At 50.5% G+C, this 27,994-nt stretch overlaps 1 protein-coding gene across 1 annotated transcript; it reads right to left on the bottom strand.

Annotated features, from left to right (window-relative positions):
- Positions 1 to 14: 14 nt before the first annotated feature.
- PLLP (plasmolipin) lies at positions 15 to 23,027 on the bottom strand (the record flags this gene model as incomplete). Its single annotated transcript, XM_080702932.1, has 4 exons — positions 15 to 140; positions 1,527 to 1,649; positions 4,359 to 4,532; positions 22,893 to 23,027. The coding sequence occupies 4 exons, from the start codon at positions 23,025 to 23,027 to the stop codon at positions 24 to 26; spliced, it is 549 nt and encodes a 182-aa protein (XP_080559058.1). The 3' UTR covers positions 15 to 23.
- Between the last annotated feature and the right edge of the window lie 4,967 nt (positions 23,028 to 27,994).

The following is a 27,994-nucleotide window of genomic DNA, read 5'->3' as shown; positions in this document are numbered from 1 at the left end:
GGGCGGGCCATGGCCCTGGTGGTTTAGGCATAGCCTCCAGCCATCTGACTGGTGGCCGCATTGCTGCCCACTCCTCTCCAGGCCTGGAAGCTGAAGAACGCGCTTACTCCATAGGCGATCATCACTAGACAGGCAAAGAACTGAGAGAGGCAAGGGCACGAGGCGTCGGTGCGAGCACAGCTTCAGGAGTCGGAGGGGGACAGTGATACGGGCACAGCTAGGTCTCAGGGGCCCGTGGGAGCAAAACTCTGAGCACCAGCCTCCCAGTAACACAACCCGAACACCCTCACGTCTAGCCGGGCCCATTCGACAGCTACACGGAGGGGCTAACGAGAGCCAGGTTCTGGGGATGCTGACATGACATCCTTAAGTGAAGGGGACGGTTAAAACCGTACAGAGCATGTCAGATTGTGCCAGAGCAACCAGGAATAGCAAACTGCACAAAGGCAGGAGTGGGCATGGGATGGGAACTGCTTTAGACCCTGGCAGAGATTTAGTTTTAAAAGGGTAACATTCGGAGATGAGGATGTAGCTCAGAGGTAGAACTCTGGCCTGGCCTGTGCAAGACCCTGGGTTTAATCCCTAGCACCATCAAAATGTTTCTGCACTTAGGCCAGGCGTGGTGGCGCACGCATGTAATCCCCGCACTTGGAGGCAGAGACAGGAAGATCACACAGGTTCGAAGCCAGCTACGCTGGTTTAAGAGACCCTGTTTCCAAATTTTTTTTTAAAAAGTATAAAAAATAGGTCTGGGAGTGTAGCCCAGAGGTAGATGGGCTTCCAGGAACCCCAGTACCACCAAAAAAAAAAAAAAAAAAAAAAAAAGTATAAAAAATAGGTCTGGGAGTGTAGCCCAGAGGTAGATGGGCTTCCAGGAACCCCAATACCACCACCAAAAAAAAAAAAAAAAAAAGTTTCTGCACTTAGAAACTCCACATCTTTGTGACCAAGTTCGCTGATTTCAAAACCATCCTTACCAAGAAGTATGAGAAACCCAAGGGTCATCCTACCCCAGACAGGACCATGACTCCAGGCAGACTCTTTAATTGTAAGAAGGGACTGGTGGGCCCTTCCTCTCCTCACAGAGGTGCAGGGCCTTGTGAAGAGTGACCAGAATTTGGGCTTCCGGTTCACCAAGGGATGTGGCCCTAACTAAATCAGGGTGGCACAGTTATCACCCTTTAGCCAGCATAAATCATTCCTAAACATTCTGGTTCCTGAGGGTGTTTTGTTTTCTTTGTTGTTTTTGCTGCTGTCTGCTTTTTTGTTTTTGCAGCATGGGGACTGAACCCAGGGCCTTGTAGGTACCAGGCAAGCACCTTACCACTGAACCACATCCCCAGCACCCGGTTCCTTAAAGTTTCACTGTTCATTAAGGAAGCCTGAAAGCAGCCTGGCTCCTCTAACTACGCAGGAGGTGGCAGGTCCTGGCCTTAGGCCCAGGGAGCTCTGCGAGTTCAAAGGCAGGGATGTGAGCTTGGCTGTCTGCCCTGTAGCCTTCTGGGGGACCCCGGGGACATACTCACAGAGGCAGCCGAACGCTGGTTATACGGCCGGTAACCCTTCAAGGACGTCTGATTAACTGCCACAGAGCAGGTGAGGAAGGCGGTGATGTAGAGGATGGTGGAGGTGATATTGAAGATCATTAACTGGAGGGGGCAGGAGAAAAGGCTTAAGACACAAGGAGTCTCGCTCACAGCTTCTGAACAGTGGAACCTAGCCACATGGGTCTGTCCCATTTAAAGGACCTCAAGAGGCAGCAGTCCCCAAGGATTCAGCCTGCTGGCCATCTGAGCAGGCAACATAAACAGCCCCACGGCTGAGAGTGGAAGTGAGGAGGACACTTCAGGGCTTGTCCTTGAGGCTGGTCCTATGGGTAGGACCTCATATCCCTCTTTGCTGCCAGTGAGAGAATCGATAGCTCCCTTTTGGCCACAAATCCTAGGCTCAAGGTCCAGGGCAAACCCTAGTCAGGATCTGCGAGGACCCAGATGCTCCTAGCAGGAGCCAGACTGGCAGGAAGGGCCTTCAGCTGACAGCCATCCCCCAGCCCCATGTCCCAAATACCTGCTCCATGGAGACAGTTACATCTTCAGACTGGTAGTCCTCAAACATTTGGTTTGTCCCATGGATTTTTTAAATTACCAATATTTTAAAATTAGATTTCATTAAAACTTGAAGATTTTATATAAAAGTTTCATATTAAAAATTCTTGGGAGCCAGGGATGGTGGCACATGCTTATAATCCCAGCATTTGGGAGGCTGAGACCAGATGATTGTGGTTAAAGGACAGCCTCAGCTACTTAGTGAAGCCCTTTGCAACCTAGTGAGACCCAGTTTCAAAATAAAGAATAAAAAACAAGGCTGGGGGTGTATCTCAGAGGTGGAATGCCCGTGGGTTCCATCCCCATTACCTCAAAAAAAAAAAATTCTTGGGAGCCAGGCATGGTGGCACATACTTGTAATCCCAGCATTTGAGAGGCTGAGACAGGAGGATCACGATTCTTGGAAAGCCTCAGCTACCACATTGTGAGGCCCTCTGCAACTCAGTGAGACCCTGTTTCAAAACAAAGAATAAAAATAGGCCGGGCGTAGTGACGCACGCTTGTAATCCCCATGCTTGGGAGGCGGAGACAGGAGGATCACGAAGGTTTGACGCCAGCCGCGCTGGCTGAAGAGAGCCTGTAAATAAAAAAGTATAAAGTAGCTCTGGGAGTGTAGCCCAGGGAAGGGTTCCACCCCCAGTACCACAAAAAAAAAAAAAAAAAAAAAAAAAAAAAAAGGGCTGAAGCTGGGCATGGTGGCACAGATTTTTAATCCCAGCATTTGGGAGGCTGAGACATTGGGTTCACAGCCAGCCTCCGCTACTTAGTAAGATCCTCTGCAAATATTTTTTTTTAATGGAGTTGGGGGGTGTAGCTCAGAGATAGAATGCCCCTGGGTCCCCAGTACCACACACACACACACACACACACACACACACACACACCTCAAAATATCAGATTTGGCACCAAGGAGGCCGGCATCCCCATAGTCAATGGACCCCCTGACCCACTTCACTCACCTGCCCTGCCTGGGCCCAGTAGGGGTTAGCAGCAATCATCCCAGAAAATCCCAAACAGGCCCTCTCCTCCCAACCACCCAGCCTTCTCTGCAGTTAAGCTCTGCCCACCCATCTGGTCAAGGTCCAGGAGCACAGACACAGCTGCTATCTGCGCCTGCGAAAAGCAACCTCTTCTATCAACAGCTATGCTGGAGCCCAAATCCCTGCCTCCAAAATACAGAAGTCTCCAGCAACACAGGACCCCTTAGGGACTCCCACAACATGGGCCAGGGGGCTGGACGGAAGTTTGGAAGCCGCCTTGGCCCCCAAATTGTCTCCTCAGGTCCAGCAACCACTGCGAACCCTGCCTGGCTTCTGCCAGTGATGTCAAGATCTAACAAGCCCATTCTGTCCTGAGGATGACTCACGTTTCCTCAGTTTGAAAAGTCATTGAATTGCAAACAATGCCGCCTAGTCCCAGCCTTGCTTGCCTTACAATCATGTGCCTCTCTGCTCACTGAAAGGCTCAGACCCCAGCTGCAGGGGTTTTCCAGGTCAGAGAAATAAACCCAGCAGCTTCCTCAGTGTCTGGGCCAGGGTACTTCCTTCGTCCACTCTCAGCACTGCACGCTGAGGGGCCTGACCTGAAACAAACCTGAGACACAGCAGGTGCCTGGGCTGGCCCTCCTGCACACGAGGCCCCAGCCTGTGCAATTCAGACTGCAGACTGCAATCCCCTGCCAGACACTGAAAATCCCACTCCACCCAGACTGGAAAAAAAAATTTTTTTTTTTCTTTCAGAAATGGAGATTGAACCCAGGGGTATTCTATCTCCAACCTATATCCCCAGCTCTATTTTATATTCTTTATTTTAAAATAGGGTCTCGCTAAGTTACAGAGAGACTTCCTAAGTAGCTGAGCCTAGCCTTGAACGTATGATCCTCCTGTCTTAGCCTTCCAAGTACTGGGATTACAGATGTGTGCCTCCACACCTGGCAGACTGAAATTTTGACCACCCTCCCAAAGGATAAATATTTTCAGGATTTCAAATGGTTTTGTGACTCTGCTTGATGGCCAATTTTCTCCTACTCCCTTTCTAGAACAAAGTCCAGCTGGCTCTCAGAAAACCAGACACCTGAGCCATCCATCCATCCTCCCGCTGGGCTCTGAAGGCCAGCTGAGGGTCAGTGAGGCCCTCAGCCACCTCTGCCCTGCCATTTCTCATCTAGGGAAGGTCACAGTGGTCTTGTCATGACCACTCCCAGAGGCCAGAGGGGTGAGCCTGGAGCCACCCCCATGCCCTGCCCAGACTTACCACCAGTGGCCAGGGCACCATGTACCACTTCATGTGCAGCTGAAACAGGTAGATGATGAAGAAGACGATTGTCACCAGCCAGAGAAAGACAGCGACGAACATCACCCAGCCATACGCCGGGTACAGGTGGTACGGGGTGTCAGCAATCAGGGCCCAAACCAGCAGCCCCAGCACCTGGGGGCGAGACAGGGCCAAAGCCTCCTAAGCCCCTGCCACTCCAGCTGGAGGCCACAGATCAGGCCCCTGGGGCTTGCCCTTATTTTATTTTATTTTTTTTCTTTTTGGTGGTGGTACTGGGATGGAACCCTTCTACCTCCAGGCTACACTCCCAGACCTATTTTATATTTTTTATTTGGAAACAGGGTCTCTTAAACCAGCAAAGCTGGCTTCAAACCTGCGCAATCCTCCTGTCTCTGCCTCCCAAGCGCAGGGATTACAAGCATGCGCCTCAACGCCCGGCCAGATCATTTCTCATTTAGTTGAGAAATTATGATTTGACTCCTGCTGTATACCTATGAAGGTCCCTCACCTGGCCAGTCTTACTTCCAATCCTACGACATGTGACATTGGCATCTTAGCTGAGATGGTATGTGCTCCAAGACACCTTCCCTCCCCCTGCATGTGGGTTCCAGACCCTCTTCTGTGCTTGTGTGGCCCAGGAGCCCACCACCCAGGATGTCATCATGTGTCTTTCCCATGGACTGGGAGCTCCTGGGAGCAGACAGGACACCGGCTGATTCATAGCTGTCCCCGACACACAGTCCGGGACCTGGGCCTGCTAGTGAGGGGCTCAGTGAGAGCAAGGTCAGGTCACCGGTGTGTCCCTGAGAGATGGCTAGTCACACAGCCCAAAAGGTGGGAAAAGAGGGCCTGTGCATCCTCCTCCTGGCTGGTCCCAGCAGAGAACACCACCTGACACCCACCGGGCCCTGCTCCTACCCCACCTCCCCCCACTCTTCCATGCTCTTCTCTAGAGGGTTACTAGCCTTGCCTTTTTCTTTTCAACATATGGGGGGTTGAACCCAGGGGCATTCTACCTCTGAGCTATACCCCCAGCCCTATTTATTTTATTCTTTATTTTGAAACGGGGTCACACTGAGTTGCAAAGGGCCTCACTAAGTAGTAGATGAGGCTGTCCATGAACCATGATCCTCCTGTCTCAGCCTCCCAACCAAGGGATTGCAAGCGTACACCACCACGCCCAGCTTCCCCTAGCCTTTTTTACCCTTTTTTTTTTTTTTAATGTAAGGGATTGAACTCAGGGGCATACTGTCTCCAAGCCACCCCCAGCCCTATTTTATTTTTTATTTAGAAACAGGGTCTCGTTAAGTTGCTGATTGACTCACTAAGCTTCTGAGTCTGTCCTTGATCCTGCAATCTTCCTGTCTCAGCCTCCCAAGTACAGGGATTACAGGCATATGCTACCATGCCTGGCTTTTTTTTTTTTTTTTTTTTTGGTTGTACTGGGGTTCCTGGAAGCCCTTCTACCTCTATGCTACACTCCCAGACCTATTTTTTATATTTTTGTTTGGAAGCAGGGTCTCTTAAGCCAGCACTGCTGGCTTCGAACCTGCGCGATCCTCCTGTCTCTGCCTCCCAAGCGCGGGGATTACAAGCGTGCGCCACCACGCCCAGCTGCCTGGCTCCTTTCTATCTCTTAAAAAAAAAAATTTTAAGCTGGGCATGGTAGCGCACGCTTGTAATCCCAGCATTTGGGAGGCTGAGACAGGAGGATCGTGGTTCACAGACAACCTCAGCTACTTAAGTGAGGCCCTTTGCAACTCAGTGAGACCCTGTTTCAAAATAAAGAATAAAATATTGGGCTGGGGGCATAGCTCAGAGGTAGAATAAATACCCCTGGATTCCATCCCCAATACTGCAAAAGAAAAATTTTTTAAACAGGGTCTCACTAAGTTGCTAAGACTAGCCTTGAACCTGCAAACCTCCTGTCTCAGCTTCCCAAGTCCTGGGAGGCATGTACCACCATGCCCTATTCCTGCCTTGATATGGGAAAGGAACAGTCAGAGCCCTGTAAATATTAGTAATTGAGAGTTTAGACTTAGAAGCCAGGAGTGGTGGTGTTCGCTTGTAATCCTAGCATTTGGGAGGCTGAGATAGGAGGATCACGGTTCACAGCCAGCCTCAGCTACTTATGAGGCCCTCCACAACCCAGTGAGACCCTGTTTCAAAATAAAGAATAAAAAGTCAGTCTGGGGGTGTAGCTTGAAGGTAGAATGCCCCTGGATTCGATCCTCAATACCACACACACACACACACACACACACACACACACGCATACACACACATTTTGCAGGGCTGGGAATGGAAGCTAGGGCCTTCCATATTCTAGGAAAGCCCTCTACCACTGATCATAATTCTCAGCCCGTGTGTGTGTGTGTGTGTGTGTGTGTGTGTGTGTGGTATAAATATATATTTATAAAACATGTAATTATAAAATATGAATATATATTATAAATATATAAAGTATATATATTTCCATCTACACTTATGAATATATTTATTGGGGGACCCTGGGGATTGAACCCAGGGGCATTCTACCTCCTAGCTATACTCCTAGCCCTTCCTAGGGTCTTACTAGGTTAATAAATGTTTCACTATTTGCTGAGGCTATCTTCAAACCTGCCATCCTCCTGTCTCAGTCTCCCAAGTACTAGCACTAGATGTGTGTGCCACCACTCTTGGCTTATATATATTTTTGAAAGACACACAGCTGCTGGCTGTGGTGGTTCATACCTGTAATCCCCATATTTAGGAGGCAGAGACAGAAGGATCACAGGTTTGAGGCCAGTGTCAGCAACTTAGGAAGACCTGTTTCAAAATAAAATATAAAACAGGCTAGGGATATTGCTATGAAGTAGAAAAAGAGGAAGCAGATGTCAATCTGTGAGCTGCTCCTAGTCTTGCCCCCAACCACCCAAGGTGGGTGGCCCAAGGAAGGTGTCCTTCCCTCCAGGGCTCTGTACCTGCTCTCCTGTGGCTGGTGTGAGCCCCCGGGGGTCCCTGCCCCACACAGCACCTGCCAGCCTCACCACCCCACCTGTGCTGTCTCTGACTTCTAAAAGCAGGCTGGGCAGTGGCCACGGGGGCCCCCCCGTATGGAGGAGCAAGGTCATCCTTGCCTGCAGGCACAGTGAGGCCAAGGGTGGATGTCTTAGAGCAGACACACACGCAAAGCTTTTACCTCCCATCCTTAAGGCACCTGCCTGAAACGGACACACCAGGGCAGACAACGAATCCCAAGTGATGAGTGAGGCAGCTTCTCTGAGAGCACACCGTCCAGAAGCAGCGCATTCCAGCCCCTTCTCCAAGTGAGAACTAGGCACATCGAGAACGGTATGCTCCAGCCGGGGCGCACACTTGGAATCGCAGCATTCGGGAGGCTGAGACGGGAGGATCTTGGTTCGCTGACAGTGACAGCCTCAGCTACTTAGTGAGGTCCTTTGCAACTCAGTGAGACCTTGTTTCAAAATAAAGAATAAAAAATAGGGCTGGGGGTGTAGCTCGGAGGTAGAATGCCCCTGGGTTCCATCCCTAGTATGGCAAAAAAAAAAAGTGCTCTTATTTAAAGCAGGCTTCTACAGGGACCCACGATGTGCCATGGCCTCGTCCCCAAAGAAGTTAGACAACACAGTGAACTGAAAATTAAGAACAGACCAACTCAAGCCCGGCGTGATGGCACACACCTATAATCCCAGTACTTGGAAGACTGGAGAATAGCCGACCGAGGACCAGCATTAATGATCGGGCAAGATGCTCCCTAAGGTAGGGAGATCCTGTTTCAAAATTAAAAGGGCTAGGGTGTAGCTCAGAGGCAGAAGGCCCCTGGCTTCAATCCCTAATAAAATAAAGTAAAATAGGAAAGAAAGAAAACACAGCCAATTCACATTTCCGCATAGGCATGCCCACCAATTGTCTGCACTGCTGCTCACAAGCTGCATCCCTGGGCACTTGGGGGCCTCTTGCTGGGCTGGCATGAGAAAGTGCCCCTTCTCCATGTGAACTCCACCCAGAACCCTCTCTTAAGTCTGTACCTTTTGTTATCCCCATTTATTTTCCAAACAGAAGCTCAGAAAGAGATGTGCCCATGGTCTTCATGGATAAAAAGCAGAATGGGATAGGAACCCAGATCTGTCCCAGGTTTCCTGGTACCTGGGATTCCATGAGTTGACCGTGTGTGTGTGTGTGTGTGTGTGTGTGTGTGTGTGTGTGTGTGTGTGTGTAATTCAGCCAGCCCAAGGGCAGGGCTGGGCTGGCACCGGCTCCCTGTGCTCCGGCCCCACCCCAGAAGCCCGCACCTGCCCTTCAGGAGCTGAGGCAGTATATACGCAGTGGGAATTTCTAGCGTTCCTCTGGCCCTGCTGCCTGGCTTCGTGCCCAGGAAACCGCCTTGATTTCTGCCCGAGAACAGGGAAGGTCCATTCCTGCACTGGAACTGGACAGACTGGTCTCTCCTGGTCCCTGAGCCCCCAGCCTGGCCCCAGGGAGACCCCGCTCTGCACAGAGCGCCCTCACATTTAGTGACCTCTTCACAGGGTGCCCAGGACCCCTCCCAGCCCGGACCTGCAGAACTCCTTTGCTGCCGTGATTCCTCTCGAGCTGGAGCAAGGGGTAGAGGACTTAGGACTTACGACAGCATTTATCCCACGTTCAGAGGAAGAATGGTGGTGGGTAGCTGGGGGCAGCAGGTGAGACAGAAGGCCCTGACTCTGCCACCCGCACCTAGGGCCTGGGTGTTCCTCTCACAACCAAAACACTCCTCCCAGCCAGGCCTCTCCACGTGCCTCTCTGGGAGTCGGTCCACACAGCGCGCATCTGCCGGGCACCTGCGGTAGTGCGCACTGCCGGCCTGCTCTCTCTCACAGAGGGCCCAATCCAGCGGGGAGAGCCAGCGATACCCCAAACAAGTAAATACAGCAGAGGGCCACGTGACTGCTGTGGGAAAATCCGGCTTTGACAGGGGATGGGGGACAGTGGATCACTGATTTTAGACAAAGGGCAAGAAAGCTTTCACTGGCCAGGTGACGTGTGAGCTAAAATAGGGAGGTGAGGGAGGAGACGGAGGGAGCGGCCTGGATCCTTGGGGAAGAGCAGACCCTGCGCCAATATGGGTCACTGTCACCTGTGTCCATCTGTCCTTGGGTTTCTTGGTAGATGTCTAAATGTACATCCGTGTGTCTCTTACTACACAAAGCCATGCCTCCCCTTCCCCCTCCCTCCAAACTCTCTGGGGCCCCTGCAATTCCTCCCCAGATGGGCTCTGCAGGTAAACAGGACCATCTGGAAATCTCAGGGGTACAGAGCCTTTTGTTCCTGAAAACCTGAACATTTTGGTCAGATTAGAAACCTTTTCTTTAGCCAGGCGTGGTGGTGCATACTTGTAATCCCAACATTTGGGAGGCTGAGACAGGAGGATCGTGGTTCAGGATAGCCTCAGCTACTACTTAGTGAGACCCTTTGCAACTCAGTGAGACCCTGTTTCAAAATAAAGAATAAGCTGGGTGTGGTGGCGCACACTTGTAATCCCTGCACGTGGGTGGCTGAGACAGGAGGATCGCTCAGGTTCAAAGCCAACCTTAGCTGGCTTAAGAAACCCTGTTTCAAAATAAAATATAAAATAGGTTCGGGAGTGTAGCTAGGAGGTAGAAAGGCCCCTTGGTTCCATCTCCAGTACCACCAATAAATAAATAAATAAATAAATATTAAAAAATAAAATAAAGAATAATAATCACCGGTCTTGGTGGCACACACTTGTAATCCCAGCATCCATAGCCTCAGCTACTTAGCGAGGCCCTTCCCAACTCAGTGAGACCCTGTTTCAAAAATAAAGAATAAAAAATTAGGGCTGGGAGTGTCTCTCAAAGGTAGAATGCCCAGGTTCCATCCCCAGGACCGCAAAAACAAAACAAAACAAAAAAACCAAAAAAAAAAAAAAAAAAAAAAAACCCTTTTCTTTAAACATGAACGGCAATGTCACAAAAGACACTCCAGGGCCTTCTCATAGCCAAGGTTCTGACCGACCAGAGACCAGTGACTCATAACAAATGCCCAGCCAGGAGGCATTCCCCGCCCACCTGGGCGCCATGGCCAGGAACAGCTGGGCCAGCTCCAGGCGGTGCCTGAGCCTGACTCTGGGGCAGGTTCTCCATTATTCTGTGTAGTGGGCTGGGTTGGAGGTGTAAATAAAGCAACATGGGCAAGGTGGTTAGGCCACGCCCAACACAAGCTGAACACTCAGGGCGGTCAGTGTTGTGATCACCCTGAGGATTCCAGTGTTCTGCGGCCGGCTCTCCTGGGTCATAACACCCTGCCACAGAGAGATAGTGGATGTGGTTAAGTCCCAGCCCCAGCGCCTGCGCCATGCTACATACTGATAAGCCAGCCTTTCCCTTTGGATAAGAGCACACCCTTAGGCCCCTCTAGACCTCAGTCTTCCCCTCTGCACAAAGGGAACAGGAGGCCTGGCCTCGTTGTCTTCCAAGGCCCACAGGTGCAATGCTCTTCAATGCAGGCCTCCTTCAGGAGCCCACAGCTCCTCCCCACGGAGGGTTCTACCAACCTCCAAGTGCCAGGCTGAGTCCTGTCCGCCCAAGGATGTCACCCCAGCTCTCCTTTCACCCTCCCCACTTTCCAGGCAGCCTCAGACCCTCGTAGACTAGCTGTGTGTCCTTGGAGAATCACCTAAACTTTTTGGTCTGTTTCTCCCTCTGACGTAATGAGGGAATTGTGGGGAGGGGCTATACGGACCCTGCTCAATCGCAGTGTGTTGTATAGGTGAAGAGTGAAATAAAAAATTAAAGGCAAGCTGGGCGTGGTGGCGCACGCTTGTAATCCCAGCGCTTGGGAGGCTGAGACAGGAGGATCGCAAAGGTTCAAAGCCAGCCTCAGCTACTTAGTAAGGCCCTCTGCAACTTAGTGAGACCCTGTTTCAAAATAAAGAATAAAGGTTGGGCATGGTGGTGTATGCTTGTAATCCCAGCGCTTGGGAGGCTGAAACAGGAGGATCGCACAGCTACTTACGGAGGCTCTCAGCAATTTAGTGAGACCTGTTTCCAAATAAAGTATAAAATGGGTCTGGGAGTATAGCCCAGAGGTAGAAAGCCCCTGGGTTCCACCTCCAGTACCACAAAAAAAGTTTAAAAAAAGGAGGCTGAGACAGAAGGATTGAGGTTCGCAGCCAGCCTCAGTTACTTAGTGAGATCCTTTGCAACTCAGTGAGACACTGCTTCAAAATAAAGAATAAAAAAAGTCAGGCGTGGTGGCGCACGCTTGTAATCCCAACATTTGGGAGGCCGGTGGTTCGCAGTTTGTGGACAGCCTCAGCTACTTAGTGAGACCCTTTGCAACTCAGTGAGACCCTGTTTCAAAAAAAAATTTTTTTTAAAGACTGAAAAATAGGACTAGGGGTATAGCTTATAAGTAGATTGCCTCTGGGTTCCATTTCCAGTCACACACACACACACACACACACACACACGCGCGCGCGTGCGCGCGCGCGCACGCGCACGTTAAAAGCCATAGTAGTTGTGACAGTATGAGGGCCCGCAGCGAGGGCCTGGTCCCTGGCTCTGCAAGGAGGGAAGCCCCTCTGCAGCCTGGATGGCAGGCAGGTTACAGAGGCGCAGGTCAGGTCTCTAGACCAGAGAGCAGCGGCCGGCACCCAGCACGATCTCAGGCCTGGGGTAGCCTGTAAGACACGCTAGAAACCTGTGTTTTTATGTGAAATCTTCAATTTTTAAACACTGGCAACTAAACCAAATGTTTCGGAAACCATGTGAGGACAAGGGCCTGGATCTGCTGGCAGCGGAGGGGTGGCGATTCCTTCTGCAGTCTGGCTCCCTTCCCCGAGGACACCGAGGCCCAGGGCCAGCAGTGACCCTCCCTGGCGTTCCCCTCACTTGGGACACATCTGGGCGGTCTGAGGACACTCAGGACTTGGCCTGGCCAGGCCCAGCCTCCACCCACCCTGGCCCTTCCCCCTACACTGAAAGGGACTCTATGGGGACAAAAAGCCACCCATTGTGTCACAGGAGACAAAGGGCCAGGGGACAGAGGCTCCAGGCGCCTGGGCCCCGGGACACCACCCCCTCCCTGTGCCGGAGAGGCATGGGACACCTTGGAGTTCCCGCGCTGGACGCGGAGCATTCCAGAATCCTGGAGTCATGGCGCCAGTTCTCCAAAAGCACAGGAGCCAGGGGGAGCCCAGCCCCAGCCCAGGCCAGGCAGCACTTGCGCCTTGCAGGGCCTCTCTTCTGCTATTCAAAAGACAGACACGTGACGGACCAAACCAGTCACCTAGCCCCTTAACAAAACCCCCAAGGGCCCACTCCGAGCCAGGCGCAGGCCTGAGTCCGGGACTCGGGGAGCCCAGCAGCCAGCCCACCTGGGCCCACCTCCAGGCTCTGGCCCAAGTGTGGCCTTTGTCACCTGTTCTGAGGCCCAGGTCTCAGGACACAGGGATTTTTTTTTTTTTTTTTTTTTTTGGTGGTACTGGAGATGGAACCCAGGGGCATTATACCTCCGAGCTACACCCCTAGCCTATTTCTCATTCTTTATTTTTATTTATTTTTGTGGTACTGGGGGTGGAACTTAGGGGCTTTTCTACCTCTGGACTACACTCCCAGCCCTATTTAATAATTTATTTGAAAACAGGGTCTCACTAAGTTGCTGAGAGCCTCATTCAGTAGCTGAGGCTGGCTTCGAACCTGTGTGATCTTCCTGTCCCAGCCTCCCAAGTGCGGGGATTACAAGCGTGCGCCACCACGCCTGGCTGACTCAGGGATTTTTATTCCTAGGGGCGGAAGTGGCCGCACACAGGTGCGCTCAGTCATAGCCCACCCACGCTCCCGAGGTGTCCCCCCACCCAGGCTTTGAAGCACCTTCCCCATGTGAGCTCAAACTGCTTACCCTCTGTACCCTGTCCTCTGGGGCCAAGCCAAGCAGGTGTCCCCACAGGTCACCCGGGATGTGTGATGGCAGGTGGGGGCTCCAGGAACCACCCCCCCACAGGCCAGCTCCAGAGTGGGTGGCAGCACTCCCTGGGGGGTCCATAACCCTAGAGTGCCCCTGGCTGACCGGCTCCTGCCACCCCCCACAGTGCCTACCTGAGCCTCCTGGTACCAAGATCCCTCCAGCCAGCCACATAGAGTTTACCCGCCTGGCCCAGGCGGAGACCTGCCATTCAGGCTTCGCCAGCCCCAGCCCCAGGGACCCCACTGCACTGCACCCCTGGGATCTCCTTCCTCTTGGCCCAATTCTTTCTCAGAGGAAGCCCTGGGCCCATTTCACAGATGAGGAAAACTGAGGCTCTTGGAAAATCTGGACGAGGCCAGAGGTCACATTCAGGAAGGGGTAGAGCATGACAGCACTGTGGTCCTGATTCAGCCTCCCCGGTCACCAAGTCCTGGCAGGTAGAGACACTCTGGAGGATGCTGTGCTTGGAGGAGACACCACGGCCCTAGAGGCCAGAGCAGGCAGGCAGGGCTGACCCGGGTTCAGGACGACAGGCCACTCTGGCTCTGAGCACCCCGGGGCTGGCTCTCGTCAGCCTCCAAAGCAGAGCTGGCTATGGGGAGCATATGCATTTCATCAACGGGGCCTTCTGGGGAGTGGGGGCTCAGGCCACCTCAGCGAGGGGCTTCCTCACCCCTGGCTTCAGACTTTATCCTGCCCCCTCCTGCCGTGAGTATCCCCCTTCCACTTACAGATGGTTAGGAGTCACCCCAGACACGCAGGGCTGTTGCCTGCTGCTGTGTGATACAGGGAGAGTACCTTCCCCTCTCTGGGCCCAAGGGAGCATTCAAGTGCGGCCCTTATTGCTCTGGCCATATCCACAAACTACCTGTTCTATTTTTTCCCCTCAATATTTTCATTAATTTAAAAGATTTTTAGAGCTGGGTGTGGTGGCGCACGCTTGTAATCTCAGCATTTGGGAGGCTGAGACAGGAAGATCTGGGTTCACAGCCAGCCTCAGCTTCTTAGTGAGGCCCTTCGCAACTTAGTGAGACTCTGTTTCAAAAGAAAGAATAAGAAATAGGGCTGGGGGTGTAGCTTGGAGGTAGAATGCCCCTGGGTTCCATCCCTAGTACCTCAAAAAATAAATAAATAAAAGAGTTTTTAAAAACCTTTTTTTGCAGTACTAGGGTTGGAACCCAGGGGCATTCTACTCCGAGCTACTCCCCCAGCCCCTACTGGTTTGTTTGTTTGTTTGTTTGTTTGTTTGTTTTTGGAACTGCCCGCCCCGATCCCCGGGAGAGACGTGCAATTAAAGTGAATGCCACGTGTACCGGACCTCTCTCGTGTTTTTCACACTCTGCCAGACCCACATTTTTATTTTACCTAACAATAATATAAGTCAGGTATGGTGGTGCATGCTTATAATCCTAGTGGGAGACTGCAGGTTTATGGCCAGCTTCAATAACTTAGTGAGGTCCTCCACAACTTAGTGGTGAGACCCTGTTTTAAAATTAAAAAAAAAGAAAAAGAAAAAAAAGCTGGGTGTGGTGGCGCAGGCTTGTAATCCCAGCATTTGGGAGGCTGAGACAGGAGGATGGTGGTTCGCGGACAGATTCAGCTACTTAGTGAGGGCCTTTGCAATTCAGTGAGACCTGGTTTCAAAATAAAAAAATAGGGCTGGGTGTGTGGGTGTGTAGCTCGGAGGTTGAATGCCCCTGGGTTCCATCCCCAGTACTGAAAAATAAATAAATAAATAAATAAATAAATAAATAAATAAATAAATACAACTGTGCTAATTTTGTGGAAGAGTGGGTACTGGAGATGGAACCCAGGGGCAGTCTACCTCTGAGTTACACCCTCAGCCCTATTTTATGTTTTATTTTGAAACAAGGTCTTGCTAAGTTGGTAAGGCTGATCTGGAACCTACAACTCTCCCATCTCTTCCTCTCCATAGACGGATTACAGGTGTGCACCACCACACCCAGCTCAACCTCCCTCCTAATGAGGAATAAAAGTAATACTACCTGACCCATCTGGCCTATCAGTTAGGCGCACATCCAGAAACGTGTCAAATCACCAGGCTGGGCAGGCTGTGGGAACAGGAACCTACCAGAGGAATGCGTGTGACCTCTATGGAGGGCATTCGGCAGTCTCCAGAAAAATCACAAGTGTGCGTGCCCCTGTGACCCAGCAGCCCCACTGGAAACGAACCACGCAGTAAAATGGAAGAGGGAGAAAATGGAAAACCCCAGCATCTGGCCGCAGGGCGCTGACCACAGGGACAGGACGGCTTGGTGACTGAGGTGGAACACCGTACTCCTAAGAGCACTGCGCTCCAGGCACCAAGATAAAAAGACCCCACACAGGTTTACACCAGGCTCCAACAGGAGAGCCGGCAGAAGCGCATCCAGGCTTGGGGGAACAGGCAGAGGCAGGACTCCATACCCACATCTGCATAAATGGCCTTAAATAATACAGTGTGTGTGTGATACTGGGGATTGAACCCAGGGGTGTTCTACTTCTGAGCTACACTCTCAGCCCAACTTTAATTTTATATTGAAACAGGGTCTCACTAGGTTGACGAGCGTCTCAGTACTTTGGAGGCTGTTCTCAAACCTGCAATCCTCCTGTCTCAGCCTCCCAAGTCCTGGGATTACAGGTGTGTGCACACATCAGGCTAAACACGATCTTAAAAGGGTATTTGGAACCAGGTGTGGTGGCGCATGCTTGTAATCCCAGCATTCTGGAGGCTGAGACAGGAGGATCGCACAGGTTCAAAGCCAGCCTCAGCTACTTAGTGAGGCTCTCAGCAACTTAGTGAGACCCTCTGGGTTCCACTCCCAGTACCACAAAAAACAACAACAACAAAAAAAACACCCCACTATACCTTAGATTACCCTTTGTTTTGTTCTATATCTGTATAATTTTTTCAAAGAACAAAACATTTAAAAACACACACACACAGCTAGCTGTGGTGACATATATTTGTAATCCCAGTACCTGAGAGGCAGAGACAGGAGGATCCCAGGTTCAAGGACAGCCTCAGCAAGTAGCAGGACACTCATCAACCTAGCAAGACCCTGTTTCAAAATAAAAATAAAACATAGGGCTGGAGGTGTAGCTCAGAGGTACACCCCTGGTCTCAATCTCTAGTACCACAAAAAAGAAAACACACACACACACACACACACACACACACACACACACACACACACACTGAGGCCCGGCATCATGGCACAGGCCTTGTATCCTTGTTATCATGGCCAGCCTCAGCAACTCAGTGATTTCTTCCAAACAAACAAACAAACAAACAAACAAACAAACAAAAAATAGGGCTGAGGATGTAGCTCAGAGGAAGAATGTCTCTGGGTTCCATCCCCAGTGTCCCCACACACATACACAAAGGAAAGAACTAAACCCCACACACATAATTGTCCCTACCAGGAGATGCCCATCTCTTTTTTAATTTTTTAAATCCTCCCTGAGCTCCGGGGACAAATGACCTAAGGACAACTTTAGCTTTAGCTGTCTAGGTTTTTATTTCATTTTTATTTATTTATTGGTACTGGGAATTGCACCCAGGGGCATTCCGCTTTTCAGCTACACCCCCAGCCTTTTCACTTTTTTACTTTGAAACAGAGTCTTGCTTGCCGGGAGCAGCGGCACACACTTATAATCCCAATACCTGGGAGGCTGAGACAGCAGGATCACAGGCTCGCAGCCAGTGTCGGCTACTTAGTGACAGTGAAGTCCTTCACAACTTAGTGAAACCCTGTTTAAAAAAAAAAAAAAAAGAAAAGAAAAAAGAAAATAACTGGTCTGGGGGTGTAGCTCAGAGGTAGAATGCCCCTGGGATCAATCCCCAGCACCAAAAAAAAAAAAAAAAAAAAAAAAAAAGGAAAAGAGAAAAAAAGAGAAAAGAAAAAGTAAAAGGAAACAAGACTTTGCTAAGTTGCTGAGGCTGGCCTTGAACCTGCAAGTGTGGAGGGAATCGGCAATATGGGCACTGTGGCCTGTGCAGTCGGGCTGGGGGGAGGGGGTGTGGGCCCACAGGGCCTAGGATGCTACCCTGAGGGACCGGGAAGTCACAGACCTCAGTGCTGAAGGAAGCCCGGGCCCCAGCACTGCATTCCCAGCACACCAACCCTTGCTCACATCTTTTGGACCTCAACATCCTTGGAAGCCCTTTTCTGAAGATTAGAATGGACTTTCAGGCCCTTCCCTGTGCCCTCCCTGGACAGAAGCTGGCTGGCCTATGGCGGCTGGAAATGGGACCCGGATCAGCAGAGGAAGAACATTCTCTCACTCCCAAGTAGCAGCCTGGAGAGAGACTGAGCACCCTGTCCCCGGGAGCGTTCAAGCTCACGTGGAGGATGTTCCTTGGACTTCTTATACTTGTCTTAGGGATCTTATGACCCTGTGAATACCGCCTTTCATTCCAAGATGCACCAGGGTAAGCCCTGGCAGGCATCACCTTCCCTACGCCTCAAAATCCCACCATTACCGTTTTACACCCACGGAAACTGCAGCTCAGGGAAATGAGGGAAAAGCCAGGCCCAGGTGAGCCTGGATCCGAAGGTGGGCTCTGTTCTGTGTGCCAGGCCTGCGCTCCCACCAGCGCTCTGGAAACTGCCCACAGCTGGGATCTGTGACCTAGCAGCAGGGTAGATGTCTGTTTATTCACCTGCAAACTGGAAACTGCGTGGCCGCCTCTAATCACAGGAGGCAGGGCAAGAAGGAAGGGTCAACGGTGCCAAACACGTGGCCCTACGGCCGCAGGACATTTATACGGCTTCTCCATCAGACCCCAAGGACACCTTCCCCGCCAGGACCATTGCCCAGCCATGGTCTGCCCTGACTATCCTCCTTCCCACCACCCGATTCCACAGTTACTCTCCAGAGCTCCCCCTCGGCCCCATAGTCCTCCCTAGAGGCCCCTGAGGAGTCCCCCTTCCTGAAGTCCTCCCCTCCTCCAAAGTACCCTAGAAACCCCGACCCCGAAGATAAAACAAAACAAATAGGAAACGAAACTAGAGCCAGGCTTTGCGCTCCCAAAGCCAGGGTGGTGAGCTTTTGCCGCTCTGCCCCGTGACCTGGGATGAGTGGCTCACCCTCCCTGAGCCTGCTTCATTGTCCGTTAACCCAGGTAAGATCAGCTTTGTCCCCAGAGCTCGGGGAGGATTTAAAAACTAAAAAAAGAGACGGGCACTTCATCAGCATTTGTCTTACACTTCTTCTAAAAAGGTCTTAACTTTCAAAGGCACCCTTCAGCCACACACCTTCCTCGACATTCTTCTACTCCCTCTACATCCGGGCTCTACCCCCAGTCCTATTTTATTTTTTATTTGGAAACAGGGTCTTGCTAAATTGCTGAGAGCCTCACTAAGTTGCTGAGGCTAACTTTGAATTTGTGATCCTCAGCCTCCCAAGTACTTGGATTACAGGCATGCACCACCACGCCCAGCTTGCTACGGATTTCAGATACAGTGATTTATTTTTATTTTTATTATTATTATTATTTTTATTTTATTTTATTTTTTTTTGGTGGTACTGGGGATGGAACTCAGAGGCCTTCTATCTCCGGGCTACACTCCCAGACATATTTTATATTTTATTTGGAAACAGGGTCTTGCTAAATTGCTGAGAGCTTCACTAAGTAGCTGAGGCTGGCTTTGAACCTGAGCGATCCTCCTGTCTCAGCCTCCCAAGCTCAGGGATTACGAGCTTGTGCCACCACGCTACCACGCCCGGCTACAGTGATTTTTTTTTTTTTAATGTGTGTGATACTGGAGATGAACCAGGGGCATTCTATCTCTGAGTTACACCACACCCCTATTTTATTTTGTTTATTTATTTATTTATTTATTTATTTTTGCAGTACTAGGGATGGAACACAGGGGCATTGTACCTCGGAGCTACACTACACCCCAGCCCTATTTTTTAGTTTCTTTCTTTCTTCCTTCCTTCCTCCCTTTCTTTTTTTGGTGTGTGGTACTGGGGATGGAACCTAGGGGCATTCTACCTCTGAGCTACACTCCCAGCCCTATTTTTTATTCTTTATTTTGTTTTATTTATATTTATTTATTTATTTATCTATTTATTTAGTGGTACTGGGCGTGGAACCCAGGGGCTTTTCTACCTCTGGGCTATATTCCCAGACCTATTTTATACTTTATTTGGAAACAGGGTCTCACTAAGTTGCTGAGAGCCTCACTCAGTGGCTGAGGCTGGCTTTGAACCTGTGCAATCCTCCTGTCTCAGCCTCCCAACCGCTGGGATTGAAAGTGTGTGCCACCATGCCTGGCAGTGTTTTTATTTTTTTAAACCTGCTCTCACTGAGTTGCAAAGGGCCTCGCTAAGTAGCCGAAGGACTGCGATCCTCTGGTCTCAGCCTCCCAAATGAGTGTGCCACCATGCCCCGGCTACTTATTTATTTTGAAACAGGATCTCCCCAGGTTGCTGAGAACCTCCCTCACTCTCTGAGGCTGACTTGAACCTGCGATCCTCCTATCTCAGCCTTCTAGGTACTGGGATTAGAGGTATGTGCCTCCAAATCCGGTTCAGTGATCTCTTTAAAGTCAATTCATTCTTCTAAACCATTGTATTTAAGACATACATTAACTTTTCTGTCTTACCCGGCAACATCACCATCCAATGCTTTCTTCTGGAACTAGACAGGCAGGGGAGTGATAAAGCAGTAACTACCACCAGACATCTATGACAATACGAAGACTGGTTTTGCAAGACATATTTGACACTAGATTAAGAGCTTACCTCCTTCTCAAGGAGCTGGGGGCTCTCCTACCCATCCAGCCTTCCTCCCCCACACCAGCAACCTCACCCAATCCTGGAAAAATGGACGGCATTGCTGGAGAATGTGCTCCCATCCTTTCCTATATTCCATATACATCCTTTCATGCCTCCTCCATGCAGTCTTCCAGGGTCCGCAAAGGGCGGGCCCTGGACCAAGGCTCTCTCCATCACTCTCGCCAAAGCGCCAGACCCCCGGCCTTGTGGGGGCAAAGCCGAGTGTGGCCATTAAGGGCACGAGTCAAAAGAGCCTGAAAAATCCTGCGGGCTCGCAGTGAAGTCCCAGACAAAGAAGCCTCTAAGCCTCAGTCTCCTCACCTTTAAAGTGGGGAGAATAAATAAGAGGACACGAAGCCCTTGTCCAAGGGCCTGGAGCCCAGTGGGACTGGCTGGTAGGAGCTCTCAGGACCCCCCAGCAGGTGGCAGTGCCTTTGGGGTGAACCCCCTGTCTCAGACCCGTAGAACTATCCCTTGCCACAGAAATAGTTCAGGAAGCAGCTTCTCCCATAAGCAGAGAGATGAAGGCTTTAAAAAGTGCTGGTCTTCGCCCGGGCGTGGTGGCGCACGCTTGTCATCCCCGCGCTTGGGAGGCGGAGACAGGAGGATCGCGCAGGTTCGAAGCCAGCCTCGCTGGCTTAAGAGACCCTGTTTCCAAATAAAAATATAAAATAGGTCTGGGAGTGTAGCCTGGAGGTAGAAGGGTTCCATCCCCAGTACCACCAAAAAAAAAAAAAAAAAGGTGCAGGTCTTCGAAACTCTGACTAAGCGCCACAGCACTGCAGGCTGCGTGATAATAAAGCCACCACCCTCACACCCAGTCCCCAGAGTCAACGTCCAGGGCCAAGCCCCATCACCAGATTCCAGTGGGTCTTATGCTCAACCTAGACCTCAACATCCCAGGTCCTCAGGGCTGGGCTGTGGAGCCTACAGGGGCCCCACAAATAGGTACTCGCGCCTCCTCCAGAGGATGCTGCCAGGCTCCCTTCAAACCACAGCGAGGCCCTCAGGCCAGTTCCTCTTATTCCCTAACCACGATTTTTGTTCAAACGCAAAATGCTGTTGTCCAGTGGCCAAGGGCCAGCCCTCGGGGGCCACTCAGCCACTCCACCATCCGTCCTGGCTGCCAATGTCCTCGCCTCCACAGGCTGCCAGCAGAACCAAGCCCCTCGTTCTGGCAGAGACGTACAAGAGCCGTGGTGACCCCCTGGGGAGGGTGATGGGCGTACAGCACAGCACTAGGACTCCTGAGTGCGGGAGGTGCCTCGGAACGCCCTTCCCTACCCGTGTCTCAGATTCATTTAAGCCCCAGCTCAGAAGCTACCTACTGCATGAAGCCTTCCAGGACATATAACTGGTCTTCCGCCCCTCCTACAACCTTTCACAAGCCACCCGCCTCTTGTCTGGTGCTGCCCATCAGGCACCCCCACCAACAGCCTCAGCCCAACCCTCAGGCTGCAGACAGCAGCGACGCTCCCCACCTGAAGATTTAAATTACTCCAGAAGAGTGTCACTGATTACACACACACACACACACACACACACACACACACACACACACACACACACACAGACAAAAACAACCCAAAAATCTCTCTGGGAGAGGACTAAAACCTGTAGATTTCTGGTTGCATTTCCTAAGATTTAAATAACAAATTATATATATAATTTGTTTATAATTTGTTTGTTTTTGCCAGTACTGGGTAGCAGGAGATGTGGAGAGGGTGGGATTGGGGAAGAGCACAGAAAGAGAAATCTGAGGAATGCTGAACTGAACTAGAGGGCGTTCTGGCCAGGCGGAGGCTAGCACTCCCACAGGGTGTTGGCTGAGATGAGACCTCGGGGGAGGGTTGACCACGGGGCTCTCCCGCCTGGGCCTGCAGCCTTGCTACACCCAGCAGTGAAATGCCCACTCGCTGGATGGCAAAAGAAATGGTCCCAAGGTCCACCTTCAATTCTCCCCCCCCCTTGAAAATGGACGGGCCTGAGACTGGGGAAAACCCTCCCACAGGGGCAGCCTCCCGGGCTCCAGCCTCCGACCAGAGAGCACTGTGGACAGAAAGCGACCCCCAGGACTGTGACCCGCGGGGTGCGGCGCCCTAGGGGGTCTGCACAGTGGTCGAGGAGCAGCCGGAGTCCTGCTTCGGGCTTCCCACAAGCCCGTCCCCCGCACACCGCGCGATACCTGGCCCCGCGGGCCGGCCAAACCGGCTGGAAGCCAGGAGGTCACGCAGAGGAATCCAGAAGGGCCTGGCTCCGCGGGAGCCCAGGGGCAGAGCCTGCGCGTCCGCGTCGGGGGCACCGCCGCGCTCCCCCGCCTAGACGGCCAGCGTGCCGGAGAGCAGCCACGCGGAGCTGGACAGAAGGAGAGTGGACTTTGCCTCTGCCTGGGTCCCTCGGAGAGCTAGGAGCAGTGTCCTAGCAGAGAGGGGGCAGGGAAGGAGGACGGAGGCAGACCGCCCGTGGGGAGCGCGGGAGACGGTGGTGCGCCGTGATTGCGGCTTCGGGGGTCGCTTCTGGGTAGAGCGGTGGTGACCACCGCGGGCGGGGATGATGGCCACTGGGGCGTGGGTGTCCTGAAGCGGATGCCCAGTGCGAGTGCTCGCAGGGATGGCCCCGGGGGCGTCCCGTAGGGAGAAATGATGTCGGTGTCCACTGTGGAGCGTCCCGTCGGCGCGCGGGAGCGCTCCAAGGGCGTCGCTGCCCGGCCCCAAGGCCGGGGCGGGATCCCCCAACCCGCGGGCCCGCGCTCACCAGCTGCAGCACCATGAGCACCCCGAAGCTGGAGCGCAAGAAGTCCAGGTCGGGGCGCAGCACTGAGGCCGAGGCGCCGGCGCCCTGCGCGGGGCTGCTGGTCCGCGTGCTCACTTTGGACGGGAACTCGGCCATGGCGGCTCCGCTCGCCTCCCCAGGTGGCCCCGGCCCGCCGCCTCCGCCCTCCGGATGGGTGCCGCTCCGGGGCTGGGTTCCCGCTGCGAGTGCGGGCGCGGAGCGAGGCGTCGGCGCCAGTGCCGGGAGCCACCAGGTGCTGCCCAGCCCGCCCCGCCCCGGGCCCGCCCCCTTAACCCTCGCCTCGCGGGAACCCTCGGCGATGCTTGCCTGGCCTTGGGCACCGTCTGCCCGACACTTCAGGGCGCTGTGCGCACCCTGGAGAACTCCCGAGCCGCTCCAGGACGAAAGCGGGTCGCTCCTGCGCGTGTCCGAGAACTGGGGAGGGGTCTGGGTAAACTGTGGGTGCGCAGAAGGGTCCCTTTGTGACATGGTGCGGTTTCTACTGCTAAGCATAGACGACTTAGAAGATGGCTGAGTTTCTGTGTCCTCAGCTGTCAGAGGAATGCAAGGCCCGCACCTCCCAGAGGTGTCGCGGGGAGGAAATTTAATATTGCATAGAGTTCCTGGCCTGCTGCGCGGAGGAGGCTCCCCGAGGAGATGGGAGGCGATGGTGGAGTTACAGTCCAGGGGCCTCTGTGCATTCTGAAATTCTCACACATGTGCGCACACATCTCAGTGCACAGGTGTTTGCCCAGATACTTGGTGCATTTATTCGTCAAGCAATGCTCAGGTAGCATCTACTCTATGTCAGGCCCTGCCCCAGACCTTGGGGGCCCAGCAGGGGGCACGCTAGACGAGGCCTTCCTGGGACCCGCTTCCTAACGGGAGCGACAGGTAATAAAGTAACAGGACTTCAGATACTGATACATGCGGTGGCTGAAATAGAACAGAGGAGCCGGCGGCAGTGGCAGGCCTGGAATCCCAGGGACTCCGGAGTCTAAGGCAGGAGGATCACAAGTTTAAGGCCAGCCTGGCAGTTTAGTCAGACTCTGTCTGGAGATTAAAAAAAAAAAAGTATTAGGGGTGCAGCTCATTGATAGAGCGCCCCTGGGTTCAGTCTCCATCTCACACGCGCCCCGCACCTGCACGCACACCCAGTAGAAATTTATTTTCTCACAGTTCTGGAGACCAGCTCTCTGAAACTAATTTAATGGAATCAAAATCAGGGTGTTTTAGAGGGGAGGATCCTGAGGGGAGACCCTCCCTCTGGAGTCTCTAAGAGAGGATCTTCCACCTTCTAGTGGGTATGAGCCACCCCATTTGGCTAAGCATTATTTTTCTTTATAAAATAAAATAGCTGGATCTAAGAACGAGGATATGGAATATTGTTGTGTGACCAGTATTCAGCCTACCACAATGATGCACAGGGGTTAACATTTATTTTAAGACCTTGAGGGTTTTAAGAAGAGGAGTGACAGGGTCTAGAGACTTTGGCTCCATATGCAGCAGCCACTCTGGATAAGAAGCACTTTTTAGTAGCTGGAAAACTGGTACCCAGAGACCGGCCTCTGTGCAGACCAGGCCAATGCAGAACAAAGCTTGGGCGAGCCCTTCATTTTCTTATGACACAGAAAACAACACAGCGCTTGTTTCTGGGGCACATTCTCAAACAGTAGGGTGTTTTTGTTTTGCTTTTGGTTTGGATTTTGTTTTTTTGGTCAATCCCACTTTCATTCCTTTGAAATGGCAACGAGTGACACTGAATCACTGCACTGTTTTTATTTTAACATTTTCTTCCAAACCAATTTCACTCGCCCCCAGTCAGAAAATGTGGGCGGGAACCTGTCCCAGGCTGGAACCAGCTGCCCACCGAGCTCTCCACTGGCACTATAACAGCCTTGGATTCTTGAGATGGGGGAGGGGGTGAGAAAGCCAGGACAGAGCCAGCCTGACCACTCCCAGCACGGTCTCCCCTCCCCCACCCCGGGTCTGAACACCCACAGTACTAGTCTCAGTTTTACAAAGGACCCTGCTGGGACAAACACCTACTATGTGCTGGGTAGGGGCATGCTGGAGAGGCATTGGGATCTGAACACTAAACAGGTATTTAGTGGGTGCCTTGGGTGCACTAGACCCTGGGGTCAGAGCTGCGGTAAGGGGATCACCCTCAGGGTCTGGTGCAGAAAAGAGAGAAATGGATTAAGTCACCAGTTGTGATCAGGTTACTATAAAGAAAAATTAGCTCACTCTCTGGGAAAGAGCTAATTCTGGGGATTGGGTGATACCATTTAGAAGGCATGGTCAGACATACTTGTAATCCCAGATCTTGGGAGGCTGAGACAGGAGAATCAAGGCCAGCCTTAGCAAATTAGTGAGACATTGTTTCAGAATAAAAAATAAAATAGGGATATAGGGATGGAGGTGTAGCTCAGAGATAGAACGCCTCTGGTTTCAATCCGCAGCACCAAAAAGGATCAGAAGAAACAGAGACCTGATGACAAAAATAAAAATCAGACAGACAAGCATTCCAGAAAGAATTAATGAAGAAAGATGGAAGGTTATGAGCTGAGAGAGGAGGTGTCAGAGGCAGCAGGGGCCTTAAACTCTTGGTAATGGGTTGGGTGTATATGTGTGTGTGTGTATATATATATATGTATATATTGGGTGTGGATAATATATACACATATAAACCAGGCTAACAGTGTTGCAAGGTGTTGTGAAAGGTGAAAGGATGTAAAGAGAAGGCCACTGAAGGATAGTTATACTGATTTACAAGTTTAAGACCTTCCCTAAAAGGGAAGGTGCTGATTATAATCAGCAAATAATGACCAAGAATTTTCCAGCTTACCCTATGCCCAGTGCCATGAGTGAGGTACTGTTGATTTCTTTATTTTATTTTAGTACTGGGGATTGAACCTAGGGGCATTCTACCTCTGAGCTACATCTCCAGTTTTATATTATTCTGAAACAGGGCCTCATTGGGTTGATTAGTCTCACTACTTGCTGAGGCTGTCCTCGAACCTGTGATCCTCACATCCCTGCCTCCCAAGGACTGGGATTACAGGCATGTGCTACCATATCTGATTGATTTATTTATGTATTTACTTTTGTGGTACTAGGGGAGGGAACCCAGAGGCATTCTATCTCTGCGCTATACCCCCAGACCTATTTTTATTCTTTATTTTGAAACAAGGTCTCACTAAGTTGAGGAGTACCTCACTAAGTAGCTGAGGCTGGCCTTGAACCTACAGTCCTCCTGTCTCAGCCTCACAAGTATTGGGATTACAAGTGTGCGCCACCACACCTGGCCTTATTCCTTCCTTCCTTCCTTCCTTCCTTCCTTCCTTCCTTCCTTCCTTCCTTTCCTTCTTTCTTTCTTTCTTTCTTTCTTTCTTTCTTTCTTTATTTATTTATTAATTTTTTATTTTTTGCAGTACCCAGCAAAACTTTCTATCAAATTAGATGGAGAAATAAGAAGCTTCCATGACAAACAGAAACTGAAGGAATTTATGTCTTCAAAACCAGCGCTAGAGAAAATACTCAAAGAGATTAACTACAAAGAAGAAATAGGTAACACACACCAGAACCAGAGAAACAAGAGTTTCCATCCAACAGTCAACTAAGATTGGTTATCTGTGGAGATTCATTACTTATGTTAGTCTTTTACCTATCTCTAAATGGTATTGTTTGCCTTTATTGTTGTTAATTTTTAGGATTTCTAGTTGGAATATTAATATACCTTCAGATATAGCATTTGGAAATATTTTATCCCATTCTATTAGTAACTGTTAACTCTGTTTACATTGTCTTTGGATATACAATGTATTTTTTATTTTTAGGGAGTTTGTATACTCTTCTGTTGCCTGTGCCATTGAAATCATATCCAAGAAATCACTGCCAATTTCAATGTTGTGAGGTTTTATGACCCAGATTTTCTCCTAAAAGTTTATAGTCTTAAGATTTATATTTAGGTCTTTTATCTATTTTGAGTTAATATTTGTATATGGGATTAGGTAAGGGTCCAACTTTATTCTTTTCCATGTAATTATTATGTTTCAACAATATTTAGTTAAAAGATTATTATTTTCACCACCAAATGTTTGTGGAAACCTTGTCAAAAATAACTTGACAATATAGGGAAGAAATTAGCTCTAGGCTTTTATTTAACTCCAATGGTTTATATATCTGCCTTTAGAACAGTACTACACTGTTTCAATTATTGTAGCTTTATATGGTTTGAAATCAGAAAATATATATCTTCTAGCTTTGTTCTTTTTCAAGATCATTTTGGGTATCTAGAGTTCATATTCCATATTAGGATAGATTTTTTTTCTGAAAAATAAATATATAAATATATGATAGTTTCACCTAAAAAAAATAGAAAAAAAAATTCTCTGGTAAGAAAGAAAGTAAAAGGAAACATTGAAATGTTATCTTTAAGTCATCAAAAGCTTGGTATCAGACAAATGAAACTGTTATGTGAGATTATCATTTTTAATTTTGTATAAATTGCTATAATACTAGATGTCAACCACTAAGCCAAGCATGGGAGGGAGGGATGGGGAGAGAATGGGGTGGGGATCAGGTGGGGGCTGACTGGGCGATGTGTGCATGTATGTCTACAAAAGTTTGTATCCTACTATGATGTATGAATACAGTGCACCAATAAAATAAAATAAAATAAAAAATAAAAATAAATAAAAATTATATAATTATATATGTCCATAGAGTGGCTAGTTCATATTTCTTTATCCATTCTTCCATTCTGCCATATATAGATACTTAAGTGGCTTCCAACAATTCCTCACTACAAGTAATTTTACATATGCATTTTTTTCTGGTGGCGCTAAGAATCAAACCCGGGGCATCATCCATGGTTATATTAGGATTTCGTGTGTGTGTGTGTGTGTGTGTGTGTGTGTGTGTGTGTTAGTGGAGGTGAAACCCAAGGGCTTTACTACCTCCAGTCTATACTCCCAGACCTATTTTATACTTTATTTGGAAACAGGGTCTCACTAAGTTGCTGAGAGCCTCACTAAGTAGCTGAGGCTGGCTTCGAACCTGTGCGATTTTCCTGTCTCAGC

The sequence above is a fragment of the Muscardinus avellanarius genome (assembly GCF_963383645.1).
Source record: "Muscardinus avellanarius genome assembly, chromosome: 10".
Lineage (NCBI taxonomy): Eukaryota > Metazoa > Chordata > Mammalia > Rodentia > Gliridae > Muscardinus > Muscardinus avellanarius.
The sequence above is the reverse complement of the archived record's forward strand: the minus strand, read 5'-3'. Positions and strand labels throughout refer to the sequence as shown.